Source organism: Aspergillus clavatus, genomic scaffold (genome assembly GCF_000002715.2).
Source record: "Aspergillus clavatus NRRL 1 1099423829806 genomic scaffold, whole genome shotgun sequence".
Classification (NCBI taxonomy): domain Eukaryota; kingdom Fungi; phylum Ascomycota; class Eurotiomycetes; order Eurotiales; family Aspergillaceae; genus Aspergillus; species Aspergillus clavatus.
In genome coordinates this window covers 1,376,004-1,401,688 of record NW_001517093.1, presented here as the reverse complement: position 1 = coordinate 1,401,688, position 25,685 = coordinate 1,376,004, and the positions used below count along the sequence as shown (strand labels likewise).

Genomic DNA, 25,685 nt, shown 5'->3' with positions numbered 1-25,685 from the left:
CCTACAGGGTATAATAAGTCGCCATCTCCTCCTGAAACCAATCATACGAATAAAACAATTGCTCCGCCAGCTGTGGATCGATCACCGGCACAGTCCCTCTTCCACTCACCAGCAGCACGTCGTCCAGCATGGGGGCTAATGGCACGGGTGGCTGGGGAACAGCTGGCAGCGAAGACGGCGGGGTTGCGGGGGGAGGGTGAGAAGGGTGTGATGGTGGATAGGGATGTTTGTGGTGCAGTTGCTGCTGTGGTTTCTGCTGTTGCTGGTATGCCATTTGACTGAAGATCATCGTGCTCTGATGGCAAAACGTCTCGGCCAGCCTCTCTACGCCTGGTCGTCGCTTGCCAAACTCTTCCAGCAGGACAATCACGGCCTGAATAGCGCGCCGCATCGACTGCTCCTCTGGCTGCCATATCGGGGGCTGTCCGTCTCGGAAGACCTGTGCGTTCCGTTCCAGGCACCAGAGAATGGTGATGCCGGCAAAATACGTCTGGCTCAGCGTCAACCAGATCCATTTGATTTTGCCGACTGAATAGCTGTCCCAATAGGATCGAATCACCTGGACGCTGGAGTCGCCGCAGCTCACTATGCTGGTCGCATCAGGGGCTGGGTTGCGCGGGCTGGGGCGGTACATGAGGAGGAGGGTGGTGTAGTAGAGGTAGTCATAGTAGCTGGTCGAATATAGGAGGGCAGGCGGGTAAACGGGCGCTCCTATGCGCCAGTCATCCAGCTCTTGGCGGAATTCACTCAAGGTGGCCGACGCTTCTTTGGGGTCGGGAGGCGGTTGGTTGTTGTACACTGCTCAGTCAGTAGGCGCACCACCAGCATGACAGAGGAAACTCACAGTAGCGATAGATCCGGGAAAACAGCCGCCGCAACTTCACTACCTGTACTGGTATAGTCATGGTGCTGCCCCCCGGCACCTCGGTCCAGTCATCATTGAATTCTCGCGGAAAGCCCACACTGATGTCCTCATCGGCGATCCCCAATGGCCGTCCCAGAGTGGACGCGATCAACCGGTCGAGATTGTATAAGCTCCAGAACGCCCGCTTGGCCATCTCCTCTTCCACCAGGCTGGCCGATAAGCGTGCCTTGTGGAGGCCGAGACTGGTGGCCAGTCGCATGGCCGTCCCCAACACATGCCACACGCTGGGGCCTGCGGTCGCAAACATAGTATAGAGCGCCAGGCTTAGCAGCGCCCGTACCGCAGCCAAATCCTCGTTTTGCAAGGCCAGGCTTAGGGTTTCCTGACTTGCTCGGAAAAATTCCGTCGTCTGCGCATCGTCTACCGATCCGATCAGCAACGAGATCGCTATCGTGATATGGTAGGAGTAATGATCCTCTGGTGTCGGCATTCCACCCGCGTAGATATGTCGTAGAAGCGCCGTGAAGTCCGGCCGCGACAAGAACGGATATTGATACCCCATACTATCGAAATAATTCCCCGCCACCTGTTCCGCCTCTTCCAGCGATGATAACCGCACCACCCGTGGAGTAGATACTGTCGGACGTGCAACCGACGGCCGGCGATGCTCTAGCCGGTCCCGTAAGATTTCCCCAACATTTGGCAGCTCCGTCCCCAATCCGGATGTCTTTGAAGGCGGAGGACCAGTGGAAGAGCCTCGACCACTATGAGCGGGACTCGCTGCCGCTGCCGTCGCCGCCGAACGTAGTGCCTGACGATTGCTGTATCTGGCCATCATCACGGGAACCTGGTACCACCAGTCCGGGTCTCCATCTCCTTCTAGGCTGCTCCCCCACCGGCAAGCCAGTCTTTCGCCGGAGAGCCTCTTCCAGCCATTGTACGCGCTTCTGTAGATTTTCGAGCTGGTCGCGAGGAACGGAGGCACTGGCGACTTGCGGCCCGGGGGGAGGGATCGTACAGCGAACGCCGGCTCGAGTACAGGCAGAGCAGTTGGGATATCGGAAATCACACTTTTTCTTCCGCTTGCGACAGAAATCACAGGCGGTGGAGACGCGTTTCGAGCGGATGCCGGGGGCTGGTGGGAGCGGGGAAGCCGGACTGGCGGAGCTGGGAGGAGGTGGGAGCAGCAAAGGTGTCGACTGGGATTGCGACAGGGAAGGCGATGGACTCGGGCGAGAGGGAGGAGACGGATTGACGATGGATTCAAGACGGAATTTTCCCAGTTGACCACGAAACTCCTTCTCGCGAGCGATGGAGCCGGTGGTCATGATGGGGGACAGTGCAGCAACACGGTCAGTGGAGGTGACGACGAAGGCGGCGAGAGACTCACGGACGCGGGGCCATCACGATCGAATGCCAAGAGAGGAGACGGAGATGAGCGATAGTCGTTTCGATGACAATGATAGGTGAGGTTTTAGGGGGGGGGAAGGGGGAAAAGACCGGACTCAGGAGGATGTTGGAGGAAGAATCGGGGTGGATGAGCGGATCGTGAGTCGTCGTTGGCTGGCAGAAAGAGCGAAGATGGAAGCGAGATTGTGCATGTTTGAAGAGGCGAATCATGTCGATCGATATAACAGGGGATAGACAGATATGATAGGAATGTTACATCTGGAGATAGATCTCTCTCTCTCTCTCTCTCCCCGATTGAAAATGAATTATCGATCCCCTGGTGATGAACTGAACTTGCATTCATCTTCTGTTCTTGTCTCCTGTTATCAGCTCTATAGGGAGTCTCTACAGTCTACACATTCTCCCCGACTCGCCCTGCCTCAACAACAGTAATCACCAGCTTGAATCATGAAACACAAAAACTTCTCCACAGCCAAGCCGGCACTTTTCTCTTGTCTCCAGAGTCCGGAGCCTAGACTTCCTTCAGCATCTGTCAACCCTCTAGCATCCGAGCGATTTGAAGCAGAACCGAAACCGGACCCTCAGTCAATCCCTTCTCATCTACCCATCCGATTTATCCGCTTCGCTCTTGTCCACAGGCTCAGGCTCATGCTCAGGCTCATGGATTTCATGCGCCCTGGATTCCTCAGATAGCAGTATGGCGCGAGACGTTGCAGAATGCAAATCAGCTTCATCCACTCCTAGATACACGATGCAACCTCGCCTCTCCTGACTAGTTCGGGGCGCCGACGGGGTTGACGTTCCCGTGTGGAGTTCATCTCGTATTCATCGTGACGATCTTCTTCAATTGCCGAGTGAGATCCATGAAAATACACATGGCGACACTAGTAATGCATGGGATGATTGAGGTAGCATCCATAGATGTTATCCCGAAGTGATCGGCGCTGTGGCCACTGCGCTCAGTCGAACGTCTCGCAACGCTGCCAGAACAGCGCCATACGGCCGAGGAGGAGGAGAAGGGGAAGGATAAAAGGGTTGCGATTTTTCCAACCGATTCATGTCTCAGAATCATCCTCAGACAGCGAAATTCAAGATGATGTTCAACCTCAAGCAGACTGCCGCCGTTCTTCTGGCATCGGCCTCCATGGCCCAGGCCGCCGTTCAAGGCTTCGATATCTCCAATTACCAGTCCAGCGTGAACTTCGCGTCGGCCTATAGCTCTGGTGCTCGCTTTGTCATGATCAAGGTACTTTCGGCTCCACCCCGGAAATTGTGACCATGAGCTGTGCTTTACTAATCGACTCAGGCCACTGAGGGCACCACATACACCGATCCCACCTTCTCCAGCCACTACATCGGTGCCACCAACGCCGGCCTCATCCGTGGTGGTTATCACTTTGCCATCCCTAGCTCCAGCAGCGGTGCTACCCAGGCTAAGTACTTCATCTCTCACGGTGGAGGCTGGAGTGCCGACGGCATTACCCTGCCCGGTATGCTAGATATCGAGTACAACCCCTACGGCGCCACCTGCTACGGCCTGAGCGCCTCGCAGATGGTTGCCTGGATCAAGGACTTCGCCAACACGTACAAGGCCAGTGTTGGCCGGTACCCCATGATCTACACCACCAATGATTGGTGGAACACCTGCACGGGCAACAGCCAGGCTTTCACCGATTGCCCGCTTGTGCTCGCTCGCTACTCCAGCTCCGCCGGCACCATCCCTGGTGGATGGCCGTACCAGTCCTTCTGGCAGAACTCCGACAGCTATACCTACGGCGGTGACTCTGATATCTGGAATGGCAGCCTAGACAACCTCAAGAAGTTTGCCGCGACTGCAGCGTAGACATGGTCTATTTGCAATGCATGGGATTATGTTTAGACATGAGAAAAAACGATGGATGTATCTAAAGTTCTTGTCTCCAAGTACATAATTCCCGATGAATGGAAGGCCCTTTATTGCTTTTGGAAAAAAAAAAAAAAAAAAAAAAAAAAAAGTCCATTCAATCGAGCTTCAGGAGGCATGAATATCTTCTTTTGCTTACCAGTAAGGAAATAGTGGGAAGGGAGCTCTTGTTGGTCCCAAACCCCCTACCATCTGTGAGAAACATATGATCAAGAGCCACGCTATGCATTTGCTGAACAGGACTGCCTTAGGTCGGAGCTCGGCCCGACCCCAGCGCTACTTCTAGGACTTGTGAGTGATGTTCGTGAGTGATATGTGAGGTAGCCGTCTAAGTTGAGCTGCGTCCACCTGTTGATGCCAACATTGCATGATAACAGTCAGTCCCACACGCAACTGACGAAACATCAGGAGATTCTCTGACTCCATAGAGCCTCTCGGCCGCTTCACGAGAGACCTGTGGACAATATGGATTCGGAATTGGTCGGGTGTCTTCATCACAGCGCCAGATGGGAATCAATCGTTGGAGGATGGCCGGTTTCACCCCCAAGCCCCAAGCCCCCAAGCCCCCAAGCCAAAAACTTTGCCTTCAGTGGCACAGCGATGAAGAAATTGAAGGATGATAAAGTGTTTGGGATGTCGCAGTTTTTATTGGTGTTTCTCCCATAATACCCACTACAATCGCAACTGTGTACAAGGATGGACGACCAGAGGCCATCTTACCTGTGCTAAGGCCGCTAGTTGACAGGCTGTCGGACTAGGAGTTTATAGTCTATAGTCTATCGTATTAAAACTACTGAGCTAAAAAAAAAGAAAAGGTGTCTAGACATCACTCTCTGCACAGTAGGAATGTGCATGCCATGGTGATGTTGACACTAAGTATATTTTGAAAAGAAATGGCAGCGATATATCAGACATTCGAGTCACAGCCCCGAGACAAGAGACATGAGTTGTCCCCCGTTTCCTCTGAAGTCGCGCAGGTCTCCAGCGAGCTATATTACCAACCCAGGAAAATCTCTTGCACTGGAAGACCAGAAGGTTCTATTGCTCCTCCCCCTCCTGTTCATCGCCGTATGAGCGCAAAGGAAGCCATGTCCAAGGGCCATGAACATTCTGTCACAAGGTCGTCAGGTTTGGGCAAATGTCAATACCATCAAGCGTAAGAACCTCTTTTTCCATGCCATGCCTTTATCCTTGAACCAGGGAATTTGGAAGGAATTCCAAAGATATGCCGCATTCATATCATCATGCATTTGGCTGGGATAAAGGGAACAATCGGCGCAATATCTATCGGCCGAGTGGTTCTCGCGACAAGGCAAGTCCCCTTGTCTCTCTCTGTGCACTGCATATCGTCAGCATTCTGTCTAGATAATCTATACCCCCATCAAGAATCCATATACCAACTCGTAATGACAGGATCTTGCCGATTGTAAGCCTCCAGGTGTCCATCATCGCACGTTCGGTTCCTGGAAGATCCGCTGGCTGTTCACAACAACGAATAAGCACTGTTTCCGTTGGAGAATGAAGGACTTCCATATCAGACAATCAAAGACACATCCTCGCTATTGAACCAGGCTCCTCTCCCTGAAGACAGGAGCCGGTCGATATGTCCGACACACTCGGAGTTCCTCAGCTTGGGAACACGATCCGTATTTGGGCTTCGCAGGGAAACACCAGGCACGGAGCCTGGTGTGTCCATCTTAGGACCATCAAAGTTCTCTTCCATGAGCTGGTTCAACCGGCAATGATTGACATGAATGTTACTACAAGATAAAGTGTGGAGTGGAAAATGAAGGAAAGCTTTGGACGCGGCAGAGAAAGCAGAGTCGAGGTGAATGATATAGACCTAACACAGGAGGTTGTTGTCAAGGTATCAATGACGCCTGCTAATGCTAGGCAGCTCAAGCATTAAAAACGACCTGATTGAAGGCTACTTCTTAATGACTCTATCCCACTATGGTTGGTACTTAGCAGGCGTATAACCAACACAATAGCACTACCCTATTGACAAGTACACTGGTTATAGATATTGTTGTATGCCACACACATAATGGGATGGATCACAATGACTGTCTTTCTGCAGTCTACCGAGGACCTGGTAGCTATGGTAGCATTGAGTAAGCCATAGTAGCTCAGGATGGGCTGAATATGTTGTAAAGGAAAAATGCCTGTTCTCCTGATATCGAGACTTAAGAGCAAGCACGTCAGAATAATCACCATCGTGGAGAAATAACCACTCTCCAACTCTCCTCATGTCTTCAACTAGAAGATCGGTCCTAGATTCTAAGGGTAACTGGATAGAGTCCATAAGTAAGCTGCCCTGGCTGCAATACTGATGGTCAACTAATGATAACCCCGTCATGCTAGAGTTGCCTCGTGGCTGGCATCGTTATATTGCTGCCTTCGTAAGATTGAGGGCTTCCTCTTGCCCTCGGAAATATTGGGAACTTGGTAATTCGGCAACGCTACGTAGGTACTAATTAAATAATCTATAATATATGTTTCTTTTCACTCTGAAATGTCAAAAGTACTTAGATTTCTAAAGTCTTTACCATATCAGGCTAAGTACTTTAGACTGGCGCGACGCTAAAATTTTAGAGCGTCTGAACTACAGCCCATCCCCTATTGACTTGCCACCACCAAAAAAAAAAGGATTTATTCGTAGAGCTCTACACAGTATGTACTCCGTACACAGCCTCCCTCCATCTTCCTCCGCGGAGATGCCTGTTTGGCACCATCACTTCACAACAGGCCGAACAACGAAGACTTCTCCCTGTTGCCGAAGGTCGTGATCGTAACTGTTCAGGAGGGTCTAGAAATTCATTGCGTTGTTCAAGGTTGCCTTGCTCGATGCCCCAGCTCCAGTCACCGACGAAGTATTCGAAGTGACGAGCCCTTGTGGTCATCGCTTTGGTCCTCTTCGGCGACCGGAGGGAACCAGCGGAGCCACAGTTTCTTGTGATCAAAATGACCACAGCTCCCGCTTCCGATCCCTGCGACGCGTCGACAGTCTGGGCTTTTGGCTTGACCTTGGCATCTGGATTCCGCTGCTGCCAGATCTTCTTCACGAGCGTCACTTGTGCGCGGTAGGGGGACATGATGAGGATGTCCTTGATCCCCTTTTGAAATCAGAATTTGGGCAAGCGAGACGCCGAGGTGGGCTTCGTCAAGGTGCAGCCAGAACCCAGCTGGATCCTTTCAGGTGTCATTTTTGACACGCGGGAGATGGATGAACCCCAGCATGTTGGTGATAGTCCAGAGAGTCACGCTGTTCGTAACCCGAAAGGCTTGTCCTCCATATTCTCCTTATATATGGCAGGGGATTATTTTCCCCAACTTCTGGTATCTGTTGCACCGTAGTTGAGCCGGATGCCTCAACTTATACTACCTCCTCCTCCTCTTCTTCTTCTTCCTTTGAATAAAGCCATATTCCCAAGCTAGGAGACATGTCCATGTCCCATTCGTCCGGAGCTTCGGCAGCGCCGCTGATTGCGAGAAGTCGATTCAGCAGCCCACTGCATCTCTAGAAGATCGACAGACGGAAGGGGAAGCCTGTCTGGATCCGCCGCTTGAAAGGTGAGCACATCTCCTGATCGGATCATTCTACCGTCGTCATTGGACCATAGCTTTATATTCCTCGGGCCATGGTCAAGGCCTTTGGGGATGTGTGGAGGGCTCGTGACTCGCACACTAGAAGCCCATACCCGGGAAGATAGCCAGTAAAACGCCACCTTAAGAGTCCTGCGGTCTTGGATGTCTAATCTACTTGTCAAGGTACTCTTTCGGTCAACCAGCCTACTCGCATGAAATCTGTGAAGGGGCAGACGATACAAAATAGACTACTGCATGTCTTCCTCGGATTTGATTGATTTTTCCATGTTGTGAAATTGTGCCTTCGCTCTCCAAGTCGTGACCGGCAAAATCAAATGAAGAAGAATATAGACAGGTACACTGGCAAATCTTCCATAGTGAATGATCTATAGGCAGGGAATGGTCGGCAGCGAAAGGTCAGAGAAGGATCTAGAATTTAAAGAATGCTTGCAGCTGAAAGGTTTCATTCATACTCTGTAGGTATTCAGGCTAGAAGCTTGTATTGAATCAATCCATTGAGGCTCTCCTCTCCGGCATACTGAACACTGGAGTCCTCTGCTGTGCACCTCTGCTGAATAAATCCAAGGGCAAACAAAGGGAGGTTGAACCATAAGAATACTGATTTTTAGAATCATTCAACTAGAGGGTTATTTAGAATCATGTCTAGGACATCCAGATTGTGGTTAAGGCTTTGGCAAAGATATATAGAATGCTGTGATCTGGGGGTGGAATCCCCTAGTAGTGTTCCGTCCAGTATTAGTTGGATGATGAGATCAATGGATGGGATAGGATCATATTCATAGGACTCTCTGTTGCTGACTCATTCAATCAATTCCTGGGACTTGCTTTACAATCAACAAACAGGCCCAATTGCGATGGGTATTTTTGAATGTACAGAGTGCTTTGAAAGAAAGGAGGTCTTCCATGCAATCCATTCAGAAATGGGTTTCATGATTCAGGTCTTGTTCATTGAAGCAGCTGAGGGTGAGGTTTGTGCCACCAAGCCACAGTCTGTATCAGGATGTCCTTAACTAGCAGTTGGTGTGATGCAGAAAAGCATATTGGTATAGGGACTCTCTAAGGTATTATCTATCCAATAAGTAGTTATAGTTAGTATTTAGTGAGATTTAGTTATCTATCCCTGATCAGAACCAGCAGAACCCTTGACAACAAAGCTGAAGATTAGTCTTCTGGACAAGGGCGGCACTGTTCCCCTAGTACTCCGTAGTCACTCTAGTACTCCGTACAAGTTAGTCAAAGTAAGGCTGTGCATTGGCCACTACTAGTACCTACCACTACTGAGTAACTAACTACTAACCTAAATAATAATAGTTTGTAGTAGGTAGTAGTAGTAGTTGTAGTAGTAGTTAGTAGTCTTAATCCTACACAGCTACCTCTCAGTACCTACACTGTCTAGAGTCCAGAGAGCCTCATCAACTCTCTCCCACTCCCACTCCTCCTCCTCCACCTCCTCCTCTTCTTCTTCCAGCGAATGAAACTACTTCTCCGACAATCTTCCTTCCCCTCCCCTCATCTCATCCATTAATACCTCTCTTTGATCTTCATCTCTTCTAATATTATTCTCTTTATAAATCAACCCTTGACTCCACGAGCCTTCTAATCTGGAATGGGTGGTGACGTTCCTTGAACACTATCGCTTGCCCTCCAGAACATGAAGTACCATCCGTCTTGACACCGTCGCGCCCGACGAAGCTATTCCCCCGTGTCGCACCTGTCGCCTCCCGATATAACAGTTCTATCTACTTAATCGTCCGGTCTATCCGTTTCGTTCCCTTCGTCCTGGGATATCCCCATCAGCGTGGTTGGAAATCGATGTGTTCGAGTGCTCCCGAGTGCAAACTGTACCTCTCTGGATTCGATACCTCGCATGACCCCGAATTCGGCCACTTCGACCCTGATCGCAACCCATCTGGACTCTTCCTTTGTATTCCGCATCTAACTCTTCGTCGCATCGCCCGTCGCTTTGATCGCACTCACCCGACTCCATTCATGGTGGAACATTAGTTGGTTTCCGCGACTGCTGTGACAGCCGGCTGATTTTTCGCTCCTGGCCCGGAAGACTTCAACATCCACAAAACAACGCATGTCGATGCGCGACAGCGATCAGTCTCTCGGGAGACGTAGTTCGGAGAGCTCTGGGAAGAACAGCTGGTTGTCGCAAGAGACCGTCAGAGAGGGTCCGAGTCAGCAACCGCTCGATCGTCAAGCGATGCCGAACGGTCGCAGCAATTCTCCTTTTCCTGGTCCCGTCAATATGGAGAGGTAAGGAACTCCTGTGTTGCGGTTCGATTGGTGTTGAAGACGCAGATATGTGATATGGACTGCGGAAAAAATATTGGCTTCTCGAAAAAGAGGCTTCCCAGTTCACAATCCTTCATCTCTGGCTTTCGGTCTTGAATGGAATCCATCAAGCTCGCCCCTCCATCCATGCAACCGTTGATGCGATAGGAAGATGAAATGCTGATTACCCGTAGATCTGCGTCACAAGGCCACCGCCCGCCCAATATGGGGTCCGCGAACAATCTGTACGCATCGAATTTCTCCTGGGGCTCACCGGACATTTCTCCCACAGACCAACGCAAGGGTCTCGGCAACCACAGGAAAGTTATGGCTCTCCTGGGGAATGATGATCCTGGCCCCCCGCCAACCTCGAGCTCAAACACGAGATCATCACAACCGAACCAACCGAACCAGATTGACTATTTCCACCAAGATCCGAACGCGTCTTGGTCCTCTTCTCCCCAGATCGCGCCAATGGATGCGCCAGGCACGTTCTTCCACGATCTCTCCGAACACGAAGCGTCACCCGCGTCGGGCTCCTTTCGTCCCGGGACGGGTCGGACTTTCGCCAGTGAGCCCGTCGATCTAGACTACAATGGAGATCATCGGAGGCCCTCGATAGCAAGTGCAACGACCATTAGCAGCCAGGGATCAAAATCGAGCACAGGCGGCCGGTTTCGGAAGAAGTTGCAGGGCTTTTTTGGGGACGAGTACCTCACCCCGGCCGATTCCAAACAGGATTCGGAACAGGGCGCGCCGTCTCTGAACAGTAGGGCAGGTTCTATTGACCAGTTCAGAGCCCGTGAACGCGCCAATTCCGATGGCGCGCGAAACTTCCCGGAACGATCCAATGACGATGCCTCTTCCCGACACCCTTCGCGGCCGCGAACTCCATTGCCATCGAGCGAAATTACCCCGTGGTTGTATCAGAGCTTCAATGTAAGTCCATACCCAAAGGTCTATCACCTACTGCAGCCCCTTTCTTTCTTTTCTTTTTTTCCCCCCCTGGAGACACAAAGACTCTGACACTCCGTTCCCTAAGGATATCCCTCAATTTGGAGAGGCCCCAGTACGGGAAGCCCCTATCGCATCTGGGAGTCATCGTGCTGCTGGTCAAAGTGCTACGAATGCAGGTGCGTCAAGGGATGCTCGGAGACACTTCACTGGCCACCGCCACTCCCGTAGCAAGGAAGAGAAACCAACTGTCGCAGGCGATCTTGCAGGTTACCCCGCGCGCCCTGCAACAGGGCGCGACGATTCGTACCTCGGACTGCGTCCTTTTCGAGAGAATAGCCTTAATATGCCTACGGCGATGAGCTCGTCCACTACCTTAGGGGGCCGTTCGACGAGCCCCACGCCAAGTATGCAGAGTGCCTATTCGCGGGAGCAAGGACAGAATTCACCCGGAGCTCCACCAAATAAGCGATCGATCCTCGACAAAATCCGCCGCACCAAAGCTCACGGACCCTTGAAGCATTTTCCTGGATCGAAAATTGCCCAGGAAGCGTCCCGATCCTCTTCGAAGCTTTCGCGGAGGGAAGCCTCACCCAGACGAGGACGGCAGGGAAGCCTTGAAGGAGGCGCTTCGATCAGAAATCTCGAAATCGGTGATCCTGAACGCCGGAAAGATGGGAAAGGCCTGGCAATCGGCTCAGCAAAACTACGAAACCGCCGTGCAGTGGTCAATGAAGCGCCCCCTGGGCGGGATGCTAGGCCCTCGGATGAACAGGGCGTCTGGCGGCTTGACACAGATTTGTCGCATATGGAAGGCATTGTTACCCAGCACCCTCCGCCATCTCCGACCGACATGGGACGACCCCCGGATGGAATTGCGGTGCAGCAGGAAGACGGCAAGCGGCAAGAAGCTGCACCCGCAGGCCACTGGGACGCTCCAGAAAGCTGGCAGGTGAAGAAGCATGGGGAGGACCTCGCTGCGCGACTTCCTTCTACCGCGGGTGACACAGGCCTTGTCGTACCGGAACGGGATGGTCTATCATACTTCATCCGGGTATTCCGCATTGATTCAACGTTTGCTACATTGTCAGCCGGTCTCAATGCCACTGTCGCAGATATCCTCCTGATGCTCGGCCGGAAATCGTTTCTTCAGGACCATTTGAACAACTACGAGATCGTCATGAAGAAGCATGACCTATCCCGGCAGCTTGATCACTCAGAGAGGCCAATCCTCATGCAGAAGCACCTGCTCGAACAGGTGGGCTATACTGCCAAGGATAGGATCGAAGAGATCGGCCGTGAAGACCACAGCTATATCTGTCGTTTTATATTCCTTCCGACGAAGCTCAGTGGCTACAGCAGCCTTGATGGAGACCCTGGGTTCAACAAAATGCAGAAGTTCAGCCACGTTGACCTTCAGGGCCGAAGTCTCGTCACCATCCCTATCACGCTCTACAAAAAAGCCTCCGAAATCATATCCCTGAATCTCTCCAGGAATCTATCCCTGGATGTTCCAAAGGACTTTATCCAAGGTTGCATCAATCTGCGGGAAATCAAGTTCGTAGGCAACGAGGCTTTACGTCTGCCAGCTAGCTTTAGTCTTGCGAGCCGCTTGACGTACCTAGACGTGTCTAACAACCTGCTAGAAGATCTTGATCATGCCCATCTGGATAGCCTGCACGGCCTTGTAAGTATCAAGATGGCCAACAATAAGCTGAAAACACTGCCAAGTTACTTCGGAAACTTTCAGTATCTGAGGAACCTCAACATCTCGTCGAATAGCTTCCAGACGTTTCCCTCCTTTCTCTGCAACCTGAAGAGTCTGGTGGATCTGGATATAAGCTTTAATAATATCGCAGAGCTGCCCAACATTGGGAAACTGACGACCCTCGAGCGGCTTTGGGTAACGAATAATGTCCTTCGCGGGCCGCTTGACGAAACCTTCAAAGAACTTGTCAGCCTGAAGGAAGTTGATGCGCGATTCAATGCAATCACAAACATAGATACACTGGCACAGCTCCCTCGGCTGGAGCAGTTGCTTATCGGTCACAATGCAGTTTCGAAGTTCAGAGGCTCATTTGTCAAGTTGCGGACTTTGTTCCTCGACCACTGCCCGATGACACAATTTGACATTGACGCCCCCATGCCGACCCTCACGTCGCTCAACATAGCGTCTGCGAAACTTGTGCAATTCAAGGATTCCTTGTTTGAATACCTGCCCAATCTGTCAAAATTGGTTCTGGACAAGAACCACTTTGTTTCCATGTCACCGCACATTGGCAAACTTCGCAGGCTGGAGCACTTCAGCATGATTAAGAACCCCTTGGCGGCATTGCCTGCTACCATTGGATGCCTGGCAGAGCTCAAGTACCTCAACCTAAGAGAGTGCAATCTGAGGCGTCTTCCTCCCGAAATATGGCATTGCGCGAGACTAGAAACTCTCAACGTATCGTCGAATGTGCTGGACAGTTTTCCCAAACACGGAAGCCCCCCGCCCCAGCTTCCCAGCGACACAGGCACCACGCCTACCCCAACCCCCGGAGGGACCATCGTACCAAGCTTTGAAGACCTTGGCCCTCTTGAAGAACAGGAAGCACGACGGCCTAGCCAGACATCTGGCGGCTTTTTCAGCACCGGGAGCTCTCCAAATGGTGGAACTTTTCGAAAGCCGTCTGTTGCCTCTTCACTTGGCCAAGGGGGTCGAAAAGTGTCGACAGCCTCGCGGTCAGGGACCGAGGGAAGTCCCTCTTCCAGAAAAGACTCCAACTTCTCTCAGCATGTGGCAACCACTTTTGGCGGCTCCCTGCGGAACTTGTATCTGGCCGATAACCGGCTAGAAGACGATATCTTCCGCGAGCTGTCGCTGATCCCGGAACTACGAGTTGTCAATCTATCGTATAACGAATTGGCAGAGCTTCCACAGGGTTTGCTCAAGCGTTGGCCGTTTTTGACCGAGCTGTATCTCTCGGGCAATGAGCTGACTTCCCTCCCTTCGGATGATCTAGAGGAAGGCAGCAATCTCAAGATCCTGAATTTGAATGCAAACCGGTTCCAAGTTCTTCCAGCGGAACTCTGCAAGGTTAGCAAGTTGGCGATCTTGGATGTTGGAAGCAATTCCCTGAAATACAATGTTTCGAATTGGCCATATGATTGGAACTGGAACTGGAACCGCAATCTGAAGTACCTGAATTTCTCTGGGAATAAGCGATTGGAGATCAAGCCGAACATCACATCGATGGGGCCGTCAGCAACCAACGGCGCAGACTTGACGGATTTCAATTCTCTCACTCACCTTCGTGTCCTCGGGTTGATGGATGTCACGCTCACGACACCGACCATTCCAGAAGAAAACGAGGACCGTCGAGTGAGAACGTCTGCCTCACTTGCAGGATCGCTGGCCTACGGCATGGCGGATTTTCTTGGCAGAAGCGAGCATTTATCTATCATTGACATGATTGTGCCGCGCTTGAAGCCGGACAATGTTGAAACACTTGTGGGGTTGTTCGACGGACAGGCTCAATCAACTGGAGGCTCTAGGATAGCCAAGTTCCTCCATGAAAACTTCACCTCCACATTTTCCTCGGAGCTCAAGCGGTTACGACTGGATGAACAAGAGACGCCTCTCGATGCACTCCGCCGTACATTTCTAGTGCTAAATAAGAATATGGCGGCTGCAGCCTACAGGTCCATCGACGATCGCAGTGTTCGGCAATTTCACAGGGGATCTCCAGCCACGAAACTCCTTAACCAGGACGATATACGATCCGGCGGCGTCGCAACGGTGCTATATTTGAACAACATGGATCTGTATGTCGCGAATGTGGGAGACGCCCAGGCTATTCTGGTCAAATCAGATGGGTCATTGAGACACTTGACGAAGAATCACGACCCAGCGGAGCCCCACGAACGAGCCAGAATTCGTGCTGCTGGTGGGTTTGTATCTCGCAACGGGAGACTCAACGATATTCTTCATGTCTCGAGAGCCTTTGGACACTTCCAACTGATGCCTGCCGTCATTGCCGCACCCCACACAATGCACGTCAACCTGACCGAGCAGGACGAGATGATTATCCTGGCATCAAAGGAGTTGTGGGACTATGTGACGCCAGATGTGGTGGTTGATGTGACCAGAGCGGAGCGAAGGGACCTTATGATTGCAGCTCAGAAGATCCGAGATCTGGCCATCTCCTTTGGCGCGAATAACAAGCTGATGGTCATGATCCTCGGGGTGAGTGAACTGAAGAAGCGTGAGAAGTTCAAGTTCAGAGGAACGAGCCTCTCAATGGGCCCCTCTGCTTTCCCCGAAGGAGAGATCATCCCTAGCACCAAACGTACCAAGAAACCGCGTGATGCGCCTGGGGATTCGAGACTCGCCCGCTTCGATTACGTTGATGCCCCTATTGGAGAGTTAGCCATCATCTTCACCGATATCAAGAAGTCGACTAGCCTTTGGGAGACCTGTCCTGACGCAATGCGCTCCGCGATCCAGATCCACAACGATATTCTTCGTCGGCAGCTGGGGATCATTGGAGGCTATGAGGTTAAGACGGAAGGTGATGCTTTCATGGTCGCCTTCTCGACCACGACGGCAGCACTTCTTTGGTGCTTCAATTGTCAAACGCAGCTCTTGGAAGCTGAGTGGCCGACCGAAATTCTCGAACAGCCGCAGTGCCAGGTCCAATACGATATGGATAACAACATCATCTTCCGAGGATTGTCTGTACGGATGGGTGTACATTGGGGAGAGCCCGTTTGTGAGAAGGACCCTGTCACCAACCGTATGGATTATTTTGGCCCGATGGTGAACCGCGCGTCTCGTATCTCGGCAGTTGCCGACGGCGGGCAGATTTTTGTGTCATCTGACTTCATGAGCGACATCCAACGCAACCTTGAAGTCTACGCTGATAGCGAACGGGCCGCTTCTACTGGCTCCGAGGAAAGCTACGCTGTTGACTCTCTTGGATATAACATTCGTCGCGAGCTCCAACAACTGAACAGCCAAGGGTTTGTCATTAAGGATCAGGGTGAGCGGAAGCTCAAGGGTCTAGAGAACCCGGAACCACTATATCTCATCTACCCTCACTCGCTCTCCGGGCGCTTGACTACGTTGGAACAAGCCGAATCCACGGAGAATGGCCCCACGACCATCAGCAAACATTCTCAGTTGGAAATCCAGGCCGACCTTATCTGGCGACTGTGGGAAATCACTCTGCGTCTAGAGCGGCTGTGTGGTGCGCTGGAGAATCCAGGTGACGCGCGGTTGACGGAACCGAACCTGGCTCTGTTCAATCTGGTCAAGAACCAAGGGGGAGAGCTCGCTGATTCGACAGTCGTGAGCTTGGTTGAACAGCAGGTGACTCGCATTGAGGTTAGTTGATTGCTGCAACTCGTGACTCTTTGCCTCGTAAACTAACCTCTTCACCTCTCTCACAGATGGCCATCAATACTCTTGCTGTGCGACACATGATGCGACCCTTCAAACCTGGTGACAAACTCAGCGACCACGCCGCACCTATTGACGAGGTGATGCAACAACTCCAAACGCAATTAGCCGAGTACCGAGCTCTCAAGGAGCAACTGGCTGTCAGTGCTGCTGGCATCACTGGCACACCGTCCACCTCCAAGGGGTCTGGCGCACAGGTTACCAGCGGTAGCAGTCCCAGCTCCGCGTCTTCGTCCTTTCTCCAACTTGCTCCTCCATCGGAGTAGCGCTGTTATACATGATTTCAACGTGGAACGCACCCCTGGACATTTATTGCATAAATGTTGATATATATGCCTAATCTTCTCATGTCACTATTCTCCTTATGTTTTCTGTTTCTTTTTTGTCTTTGTATGGATTCGTTAGATATTCGTGGCGTCTTATGGGGTGTTCCGAGCTGCAAGCATGGATAGGGAGCCACAGGTGGTATAGGTTTTTGGTGCCCTGGCTGTTGACTACTTTTGCATGACCATGCTATATCTACTAGCCTTTTAGTGAATCTATTATGACGGTCCCATCCGTCCAGCTTATCAGGAACATGATCCACGATCATCCCAACCGAGGTGAGCTGCCTCAGGCCAGGCCAGCCGACGTAGTGTGGCTTGTGAGATGGGGCGCACCAGTTGATCATGTGACTTTTGTTTATCGCCACTTCGATCGTAGCCACAGAACTTCCTCTCGCGCATCCACGTTTCGTCATCATCATCACAACAGCATCTTTCTCCATCTCTGGGCCGTCCCAAATCCATCATATTCATTCTCTCATGCGAAGTCAAGTCCTTTAATATCGTCTGATTCTAGTGAATGACTGTGAAGAAGCCACCTGTAGCCCAAAGCACACGATAGAACCATTGGTCATCATTCTGTGGCCCCGCTTGGTTGCCCTGGATACCAGCGTTTATCAGTCTCCTCCAACATCCAAGATTGTTTGACAGGCTGGACAAAGGACAATCAACGATTTTTAACTCGGGCGAGGAGATTCTTTTCTAGCCTCATTGGCCCGCATCTGTGCTCTTTTCTTCCTTTTCCCCCCCTTCCGCTGTCTGTTCAGCACTACGACATCATTTTCTCTCGCGTCTCACTTTGCCCTCACTTCGGAGGATCGTGATACACCATGGCGGACGGATTGGACTATCTGTCCGCGGACTTCGACCTCAACTCACTCACTGTCCCCCGTCTACGCTCGATCCTGGTCAGCCATGACGTCCCCTACCCAGCCTCGGCGAAAAAGGCGCAGCTGATCCGCATTCTCGAGGAAGAGGTTCTGCCACAAGCGAAGAAACTGCTTCGCGAGCGCGACAGGGTCAAGAGAACCAGTGCTGGAATCACAGATATGCCCAGCCGGGCGACATCGGTGGCAAGCGACTATGATGGTCAACGGAGTGCCAGGGACTCCATGCCGCCGCCGCCACCGACCCCGTCGACCGTTTCAACCGCGACCGGCACGCGCAGAGGACGCTCGAGGATGAGCACGAGAGCCTCGACGGCCGATATGGAGGAGACTATTGTGCCGACGACGCCATCAACAGCGACACGGAGGACGGTTCCGAGGTCGGAGACGAAGCGCGTGCGCTCGGAACTGCGTGACGATGGGCCTGCGACCCCGGTTGCTCGAGACTTGGTGACGCCTCGGAAGTCGACGGCTAGGAAACTCCGACTCAGTGAAGTTGCGCCTTCGATTGAGCCGGCGCCAGTGCCAGTGCCCGTGGCTGTGCCTGCGTCAGCTCCGGTTGCGGTTAAGATGGAGCCAAAGGAGGATAGTGTGTTCACTGATGATAATCCATTTCAGAGTGGCAGCTCACCGGCCCCATGGGAGAAGGGTTCAAGGAGTGTAAGTCGCGATTTCAAGCGCAAGAGCAGTGGGCGGCTTTCTACGGCTAGTCCTGCACTGAGCCATGGACTGCGACCACGGAAGTCTGAAACGCCGTTCGATATGCAGGATGATATCTCTTCTGTTGCTACGAGGTCTCCCTTTGGATCACCAGCGGCCCGGCCGGGCTCTCGAGGTATGGACGTTGACAGTGAAGAGGATGAGGAGGAGATGAGTGAAATAAGCGCTGGGGAGGAGTTCACTCCGGGCGAGCAGTTGGCCTTGGAGAGAGATCAAGCTGAGTTGCTGTACCCCCCGACACCTCACCGCCGGCGCCGAGCCACAAAGCAGAGCACAGCGAGCAAAGCTGCTCCGTGGGTACTCATCTTGTCTCTGATCGGTAGCTTTGGTGCTTGGTGGCGGAAGGAAAAGATCGAGATTGGGTACTGTGGTCTGGGGAAGCCTACCTGGTCCCTGGCGGAGACTCGAGTGCCTGAGTGGGCGAGTGTGCTGGAACCGCAGTGTGATCCATGTCCTCCACATGCATTCTGCTACCCCAACTTTGAGGCACGGTGTGAGCATGACTTCATTCTGAAGCCGCATCCTCTATCGCTGGGAGGGTTGGTCCCTCTACCTCCAACCTGCGAGCCGGACAGCGAGAAAGCACGTCGCGTGAAGGCCGTAGCCGAAAAAGCCATTGAAGAGCTCCGTGACCGACGAGCTAAATTCGAATGCGGAGAGGCCCTGGAGAATGGTAAAGAAGTCACCTCCCCGGAAATGAGCGAGTCGGATCTGAAGCAGGTCATTGGCAACAGACGCCGCAAGGGTATGAGTGATGCCGAGTTTGATGAGCTATGGAAAGGCGCACTAGGCGAACTCCTGGCAAAGGATGAAATCGTCAGCAAAACCCAACAGTAAGTCGCATGCGCCCGTTTTCCTTCTTGTTCTCTTTCGTATCTGGGACCGCGGTTTCCTGTCCATCCAGCCTGCATGCTGGCATCTCAACGATCATGGTTCTGACATGTATACCGGAACTAACAGAGCGGGCAACACTATTACAGACCCTCCGATGTCCTCGTTCTCACATCGACTTCCATTGCACGACTCCCCTTTACGTGTGCCTTCCGCCGCTACATCCGACTCTCTCTCCTCGCGTATCGACTCCCTCTTTCAATTCTGATCTTGACCATGAGCGCAGTAGTTTATGCGCGATCGAAGGTTCGTGCCCGGCGATCTGATGTTGCCCGCGTTCCAGAGCTAGTGGCGACTACGCTAGATCGCCTGGCGACACAAGCGGCTTTGCATGCCCGCGGTGAGGCCAGGGAGCCATATATCCCTATCGGCCAACTGCGAGATGACGTCCTCCGCTTTGAACTACGCGGCAAGCGACGGGAAGATCTCTGGAAACGGGTGCGCAGTGTGGTTGAGGGCAATGCCAACATTCGCGCTGCGGTCCGTGAAGGACGAGGTGGAGATGTTGCGCGCGTGTGGGAATGGATTGGGGGCATCAGCGGCGCGCAGACCAAAGCTCTTGAGAGTCATTCTCCACGACTAGGGGACGGCCCGCATCCGCTGGCGTATTCGTCCCCATCGCATGAGGAAGCCCGTGCTTCCGCTGACGGTCAGGTCATGGAGCCAAGCTCCAGGGAAGCTCGTCGCTGGGACGAGGGTAGACCGGTCTACTGAAAAGGCAGTCGTTTTTGTCTTTTTTTTTTTTTTTCTTCTTGGATAGTGTTATGCGTGTGGCATTGAGCTACACGCATAGTTCTCTTAACATTCTGGGCGTCCTTTTTTGCTATCACGTTTTGTGTACAGTATTGCACTTGATGATTCCCCTAGCTCGTACCTTGAGATTGTTCTTGCAGTACATATCGAGTCGATTTTACTTTTTTTTTTTTTTTTTTTTTTTTTTTTTCCTTCTGGTCTTGGATGGCTATCTACCGTACGTTCTGCTCTGATCACCTGATTGGACAAAAAGATCTCGCAACCATTTCCCGTAGAGGAAGTTGGGGTAGTTGGTACCATCCTTGCTTAGACTGGACAAGCAAATCCGATCCATCGAGCGTGTCTATGCAAGACTTGATGATCGGAGCACACCGCGATCCATCACCTCAGAGTTCAGCCAACGTGAAGATCCAGCGGTATCACCATTCCTTGAACTGTGGTTGGTCTGTTGGTGAGTGTCATCATCCAGCAACGCACCATGGAGAGAAGGCGACTATTATACATCCTCAAACAACAACTATCATTCCACACCTCGCGATTCTCATGGAATCAGAACATAGCCTCCAGTCTTTCATGTACAGGATTAATTCGCTCCCCCTCAGAACCGCGCGTCTTCCCTACTTCAGGGTGGGATAATGTCGACCCTTCCGTACCTGTTGAAGAAGAGTCAATTCCAACCTACAGACCTGAGAAATTCTATCCGGTCCGCATCGGTGAGGTATTCAACCACCGATATCAAGTAGTCGGCAAGTTGGGATATGGATCTAGCGCGACTGTGTGGTTGTGCCGTGACTTGTTGTAGGGGCTACTGACCCCCCATTTGGCATACATACTCAATCTAACAGGCCAGGGACCACCGTTACATAGCTTTAAAAGTTTACACAGCGTCAACAACAGTGACCCGAGAGATCGAAATTTACAATCATTTAAGAACGATTCAGTCCAACCACGCGGGTCAGTCATGCCTGCGACCGTTGATTGAAATCTTTCAGGCCCAGAGCCCAGATAAAGAGAGTGTTCATACTTGTCTGGTGCATCCACCTCTTGGGATTAGCCTCGACCAGCTCACTCGGCTGCTGCCAGATAGGGTCATGAGCAGCGCCATGGTGAGAACTACCATCCGGAATATCCTTGCTGCCCTAGATTTCCTCCACACGGACGCACGGATTATACATACCGGTTGGTACCAGTTCTTCCACGAAGCCCTCCCCGCGGTAGGGTGAATAGGAAGTAATCACTGATCGTATAGATCTCCAACCAAGTAACATTCTCCTCGGCATCAAGGACAACTCAATTCTATCGGAATTCGAGACAGCAGAATTTGAAGCGCCTGTGCCCCGGAAGACCCTGGAAGATCGTACCATCTACCTCTCACGGCCGCTCCCCCTCTCCTATGGGACACCCGTTCTCTGTGATTTAGGCGAGGCTCGACTAGGCACCGACCAGCAAAAAGGCGATATCATGCCAGATATCTATCGGGCACCGGAGGTCATCTTAGACCTGAGTTGGGACTACAAAGTTGACATCTGGAATGTTGGGATGGTGGTAAGACAGTCTATGCAATCGTATTGCCACTTTGACCCCAATATGAAGCTGATCATGGTGCAGATTTGGGATCTGTTTGAGCATCGTCACCTGTTCAGAGCCCGAGATCCCGAAGGGAAGTTGAATGATGGATATCATCTCGCCGAGATGCAAGCGGTCTTAGGAGGTGCTCCTCCTCCGGAGTTGCTCGCTCGGAGCGAATGGAGTCTCCGGTTTTGGGATGAAAATGGTCTGCGCACCCCTTCCCTGTGAATCATTCTGTAAATGTGGATATACCTTGGCACTGACAATTTGCGAATTTTCTCTCTCAGGTAAATGGAAAGGCGCAGCTCCCGTTCCAGATTACAACCTCGAGGCTCTGGAAGAAAGACTCCACGGGGATGAAAAGGGCGACTTCCTCCGCTTTCTCCGGCGAATGTTATGTTGGCTACCCGAAGAACGAGCCACGGCAAAAGAGCTTCTATTTGATCCTTGGCTCATGCATGGCCTTTTCAAGTGAACCCGGGATGGCTCCTGAGTACCGATCCTGCTGTGAAGGGTTGTGTCCGGTGGCAGGGAAATCCGCTCACAATCAAACACAAGATCTACATTGTCCAAATGAACGTAGGGTGGTTTTCAGACAATATACAGTAGTACATAATTAACGGATCCTAACTACTTCCCTGGTGTTTCCATGTCAGATTAGAACCGACGAATCCGAGAGGAAATGCTAAGCCTAATTACGGAGTCATTGGATAGGTAATTATTATCATCAAATGTGCAGAAGGTCCCTATTGATAAGTTACACTGCTCTATGAAGTACTGGTCTGGTTATCAGACTGCGGACTGACCGGCTGAAGCCTGCGACGTTGCCTCTTCCCATCCAGTCAAATAATCCCAAACTCCATTGGACCAACTCCTCAAGTCCTCCAAATACTAATAGTCACCAACACCAACAGTGAACCGGCACGTCCCAGACTCCCACGAGCCGGTCGAGCCTTAGACTTGCTTTAAAAGAACCTCAGGAAAGGATGACTGATCCGCACTCGGCGGCTGTCAAGTGTCAACACTCAACAGTGGTCAAGGATGCCTGATCCACCATCCGCTTTACCGAGTCTGGAAAGGCGGTGTATGTCGTTTTTCTGTTAGTTCCGAGAGGGAGGAGGGAATTATTCCTACTAGTTAAATACTAATACTCGGGAAATGAAGGGTGAACCCTGATCAACGTCAGCATCAGCCACTGGTCATTACGGGAGTAAGCTTCGGAGACTGTGACTTGCGAACTTCAGTTCCAGAAGGAAAGGGGGGTGGAATGGATGGTTCATTAAGTTCCCGCAAGTTAAGTCAAAACTCTTATCCAAACTAAGTACTAGTAGCGAGCTGTCTGCTCCGGCAACCAACCATAACTGTCGGATCCTATCTCCGGGCCAGATTAGACAAAGACCACCGTGGGAGATTGTTTTAGTGGCATCGCGAGGAAGAACCACCACCGAATCACTAGTTGCAAGCTGCAATAAATGGGCTGTTCCACGTAAGGACAGACGGGCGGACAGCAAGACGAGGTACTCCGGTCACCTCGGTCCTAGATACCCTCTTGATGAGTGTATGCACAATCATGATGATGAACTATGGAACGTCTTAACCCCCAATTCCTCATCTTACTCGTCAATTGTCGATTAGGTCAGCTCCATCCAAACGAGTTTCAACATTCCAGCCTTTTCATTAACGGGCTCGCTGCGTGTTTAGGTTCGAAAGAATCGACTAGTCGAGTCGGAAACCGCATGGGTGTGTGTTCAGCATTGATCGACTGTTGAACTGTCGCTGCAATACAACCTACATCCATGATCCATGAAGCACCATGTCGAGGATCTGTCTATCTCTTGGATGCCTGGGAGCATGAGATCACCACTATCCGATGACTCCTAGACCTTTGCATATGCCTCATTCGTCACATCCCATCTTCCTGGTCTGGGATCTTTCTTCCTAAAAGCCCTTTGGGCGTTTGCCAGGTATCACTCTCAGGCTAGGATCAGTACGAACTACGAAGTCCGAGTGGCCAAGGAACGTCCAGGCTAACAGTCCAGCTGGCGTACAAAAAGTGGGAACGGGCCCCCGTGGATAAATACTCTGTCTTTTCGAGACTTGGGACTTGAGGCCCTTGGGGGGAGGCAAAAATATCATAATAAACCCATAATAATACTTGATTCATAATCTTTGATTGACCCAGACTTTACTCCCAGTCAATGGATCGCTCTTTTTTCTTCTAAGGCTCTAAGCACCTCGTTACTAGTTGAGCACTACTCATAGGTAGTAACTAGTCAACTCCATCCTACCTAGTCCTTACGCATCACTTTTCCCTTTCCGTCTTCTGTTTTTTCTTTCGTCTTTCCTTCTTTCTTTCTTTCTTTTTTTTTCCCTTTTCCTTTTCCGTTTCTAGAACATTTTGATTCCCATGTTGTTTTGACTCTCGGCCCCAGGATCGGATTCCATCCTCGATTCCACTCCGGGTGTCCTGCACCGTCTGCACTGCTGCACTTCCTGCACTTCTGCCCACATTTTGTTATCCACATTTCTACCCTACCCACTCGCCCGCATGCCTCTTACTCGGTACTTCATCTCTCCAACTCTTCCGTCGCGCTTGTCTGCTTCTTCTCTGCCGTTACTGTGACGACACTGCATAGGTCAGGACAGGCCAGCGCAGGCCAGGTCGACGAACAGATACTATCGCCTGCGGCAGTCTGTGCCCCAGAACCTGGCTTAGCGCTGCAGGTGACCTATTTCTCTCTTGCTCTCTCTCGCTCTCTCTCGCTCTCTCGCGTTCAGATACCCTTTTAGTTGAGCATGCTCACCCTTCTGAGCACTTGAGGCTAGGAGCACTCTCCTGGGGAGCATGCTCATAACAATCGATCGCCCAGAGTCCGGTCCGGCCTTTTCCCCCTCAACCTTAGTTTCTTTTCTCTAATTCCTTCCCGGTTTATTTCCCCTTTTTATTTTTTTAATTTTTTTTTAATTTTTCCCCTTTGCGATTTCTTGGGGGTTTGTTCCCAAGTTTACCCCCCGAGTTGCGTCGGGATCATGTCCCACCAAGGGCCTCCGAGGCCCTTTCGTCCTATCGCTCCACGAACCTTGCTAGATCCTCCGACACCCGGGCCTGTCGCTGAAGAGACTAAGATCCGGAGAGCATCGACAGCTTGCACGGAGTGTAAAAAACGTCGGACTAAGGTACGAGCCCCTCCCTCCCGTCTCACACTGCCCCTCTTTCTCTTCTTTGTTCTTCACCTCTCCATCACCATCCCACACTCCGTCTTGCCCTCGTTTCCGCTCCCCTGGTCCCTCTGCGTCTTCTGAAGGCTTTGGACTATCCTCTGTGCTGACATGGCTGCCTCTGCTCTTTTCCCTCTCCAGTGTAGTGCGGATTCCACCGGCATCCCCTGTTCCGAATGCGCCCTTCACGGGCGAACTTGCATTATCGATGAGCTTGCAGACAAACGCCGCAAGGTCGCCGCGAAACGGACCCAGGAGGAATTGGAATACTATCGTGTGTTTGTCGAGCACCTGCTCGAAGTTATCCGCCACGGCGAACAAGCCACCATCGATGCCGTCATCAACACCATTCGCTCGGGAGCGTCGTTGAATGAGATCCGCGCGGAGGTCGCTAAATCGTTGCGATATCCAGATGAGGTTGATGGCATAGGAGAATTGATCGATGGACTTGGGGACTCGGTCGATGGGCTGGGCGATTTGGATTGGACGCCTAGGAAGCCGGCCAGTGGGCCGGGGAAATCGACTCCCGACGGTACGACGAGTACCTTGCTGGATAATGATGATATATGATTTCAAGAAGGGTCGCAGTCTGGGGGATGGGCCTGGACCAGATGAAGATCTCTCACGGCGCATGATCTGTGTTGTCTCGTGCCATCATCTGCACCACCCCTGCCAGTGCTCCTGATGGGGGTATCGTCCTCCCCACAGAGCTGGCGGAGGGACCATGGTGAAGCAACACGTAAGGCAGGATCCTTCCGTAGTGCAACAAAAGGGCTGGCCGGCTACATAAACAGCCACCCACTCTATATGGGACTTGAAATGCCTTAGGCACTCTGAAACACACAAAGCACGATTTTCA

At 51.8% G+C, this 25,685-nt stretch overlaps 7 protein-coding genes across 7 annotated transcripts, besides 12 other annotated features; 5 read left to right on the top strand and 2 right to left on the bottom strand.

Annotated features, from left to right (window-relative positions):
* Position 1: 1 nt before the first annotated feature.
* On the bottom strand, positions 2–2,193 carry ACLA_083930 (putative C6 transcription factor; the record flags this gene model as incomplete). The annotated part of the gene is made up of 3 exons (XM_001268123.1): positions 2–798; positions 845–1,712; positions 1,762–2,193. 3 exons carry the CDS (start codon positions 2,191–2,193, stop codon positions 2–4), a joined length of 2,097 nt encoding a protein of 698 aa, XP_001268124.1.
* A 351-nt stretch (positions 2,194–2,544) lies between these two features.
* Positions 2,545–2,564: a microsatellite.
* A 350-nt stretch (positions 2,565–2,914) lies between these two features.
* Positions 2,915–2,938: a microsatellite.
* Positions 2,939–3,332: 394 nt separating this feature from the next.
* On the top strand, positions 3,333–4,118 carry ACLA_083920 (lysozyme; the record flags this gene model as incomplete). The annotated part of the gene is made up of 2 exons (XM_001268122.1): positions 3,333–3,521; positions 3,582–4,118. 2 exons carry the CDS (start codon positions 3,333–3,335, stop codon positions 4,116–4,118), a joined length of 726 nt encoding a protein of 241 aa, XP_001268123.1.
* A 123-nt stretch (positions 4,119–4,241) lies between these two features.
* Positions 4,242–4,269: a microsatellite.
* Positions 4,243–4,269: a microsatellite.
* A 450-nt stretch (positions 4,270–4,719) lies between these two features.
* Positions 4,720–4,751: a microsatellite.
* Positions 4,752–6,917: 2,166 nt separating this feature from the next.
* ACLA_083910 (uncharacterized protein) lies at positions 6,918–7,273 on the bottom strand (the record flags this gene model as incomplete). Its single annotated transcript, XM_001268121.1, has 2 exons — positions 6,918–6,973; positions 7,045–7,273. The coding sequence occupies 2 exons, from the start codon at positions 7,271–7,273 to the stop codon at positions 6,918–6,920; spliced, it is 285 nt and encodes a 94-aa protein (XP_001268122.1).
* A 1,828-nt stretch (positions 7,274–9,101) lies between these two features.
* Positions 9,102–9,141: a microsatellite.
* Positions 9,103–9,141: a microsatellite.
* A 78-nt stretch (positions 9,142–9,219) lies between these two features.
* Positions 9,220–9,253: a microsatellite.
* A 617-nt stretch (positions 9,254–9,870) lies between these two features.
* On the top strand, positions 9,871–16,730 carry acyA (adenylate cyclase acyA; the record flags this gene model as incomplete). The annotated part of the gene is made up of 4 exons (XM_001268120.1): positions 9,871–10,049; positions 10,262–11,006; positions 11,110–16,389; positions 16,455–16,730. The coding sequence occupies 4 exons, from the start codon at positions 9,871–9,873 to the stop codon at positions 16,728–16,730; spliced, it is 6,480 nt and encodes a 2,159-aa protein (XP_001268121.1).
* Positions 16,731–17,617: 887 nt separating this feature from the next.
* Positions 17,618–19,999, top strand: ACLA_083890 (putative sister chromatid separation protein (Src1); the record flags this gene model as incomplete). The annotated part of the gene is made up of 2 exons (XM_001268119.1): positions 17,618–19,227; positions 19,375–19,999. The coding sequence occupies 2 exons, from the start codon at positions 17,618–17,620 to the stop codon at positions 19,997–19,999; spliced, it is 2,235 nt and encodes a 744-aa protein (XP_001268120.1).
* A 200-nt stretch (positions 20,000–20,199) lies between these two features.
* Positions 20,200–20,228: a microsatellite.
* Positions 20,201–20,228: a microsatellite.
* Positions 20,229–20,516: 288 nt separating this feature from the next.
* On the top strand, positions 20,517–22,082 carry ACLA_083880 (protein kinase domain protein; the record flags this gene model as incomplete). Its single annotated transcript, XM_001268118.1, has 5 exons — positions 20,517–20,836; positions 20,889–21,217; positions 21,288–21,583; positions 21,647–21,812; positions 21,895–22,082. 5 exons carry the CDS (start codon positions 20,517–20,519, stop codon positions 22,080–22,082), a joined length of 1,299 nt encoding a protein of 432 aa, XP_001268119.1.
* Positions 22,083–24,341: 2,259 nt separating this feature from the next.
* Positions 24,342–24,377: a microsatellite.
* Positions 24,343–24,377: a microsatellite.
* A 260-nt stretch (positions 24,378–24,637) lies between these two features.
* Positions 24,638–25,461, top strand: ACLA_083870 (Zn(II)2Cys6 transcription factor domain-containing protein; the record flags this gene model as incomplete). Its single annotated transcript, XM_001268117.1, has 3 exons — positions 24,638–24,784; positions 24,968–25,358; positions 25,415–25,461. 3 exons carry the CDS (start codon positions 24,638–24,640, stop codon positions 25,459–25,461), a joined length of 585 nt encoding a protein of 194 aa, XP_001268118.1.
* Positions 25,462–25,685: the final 224 nt, after the last annotated feature.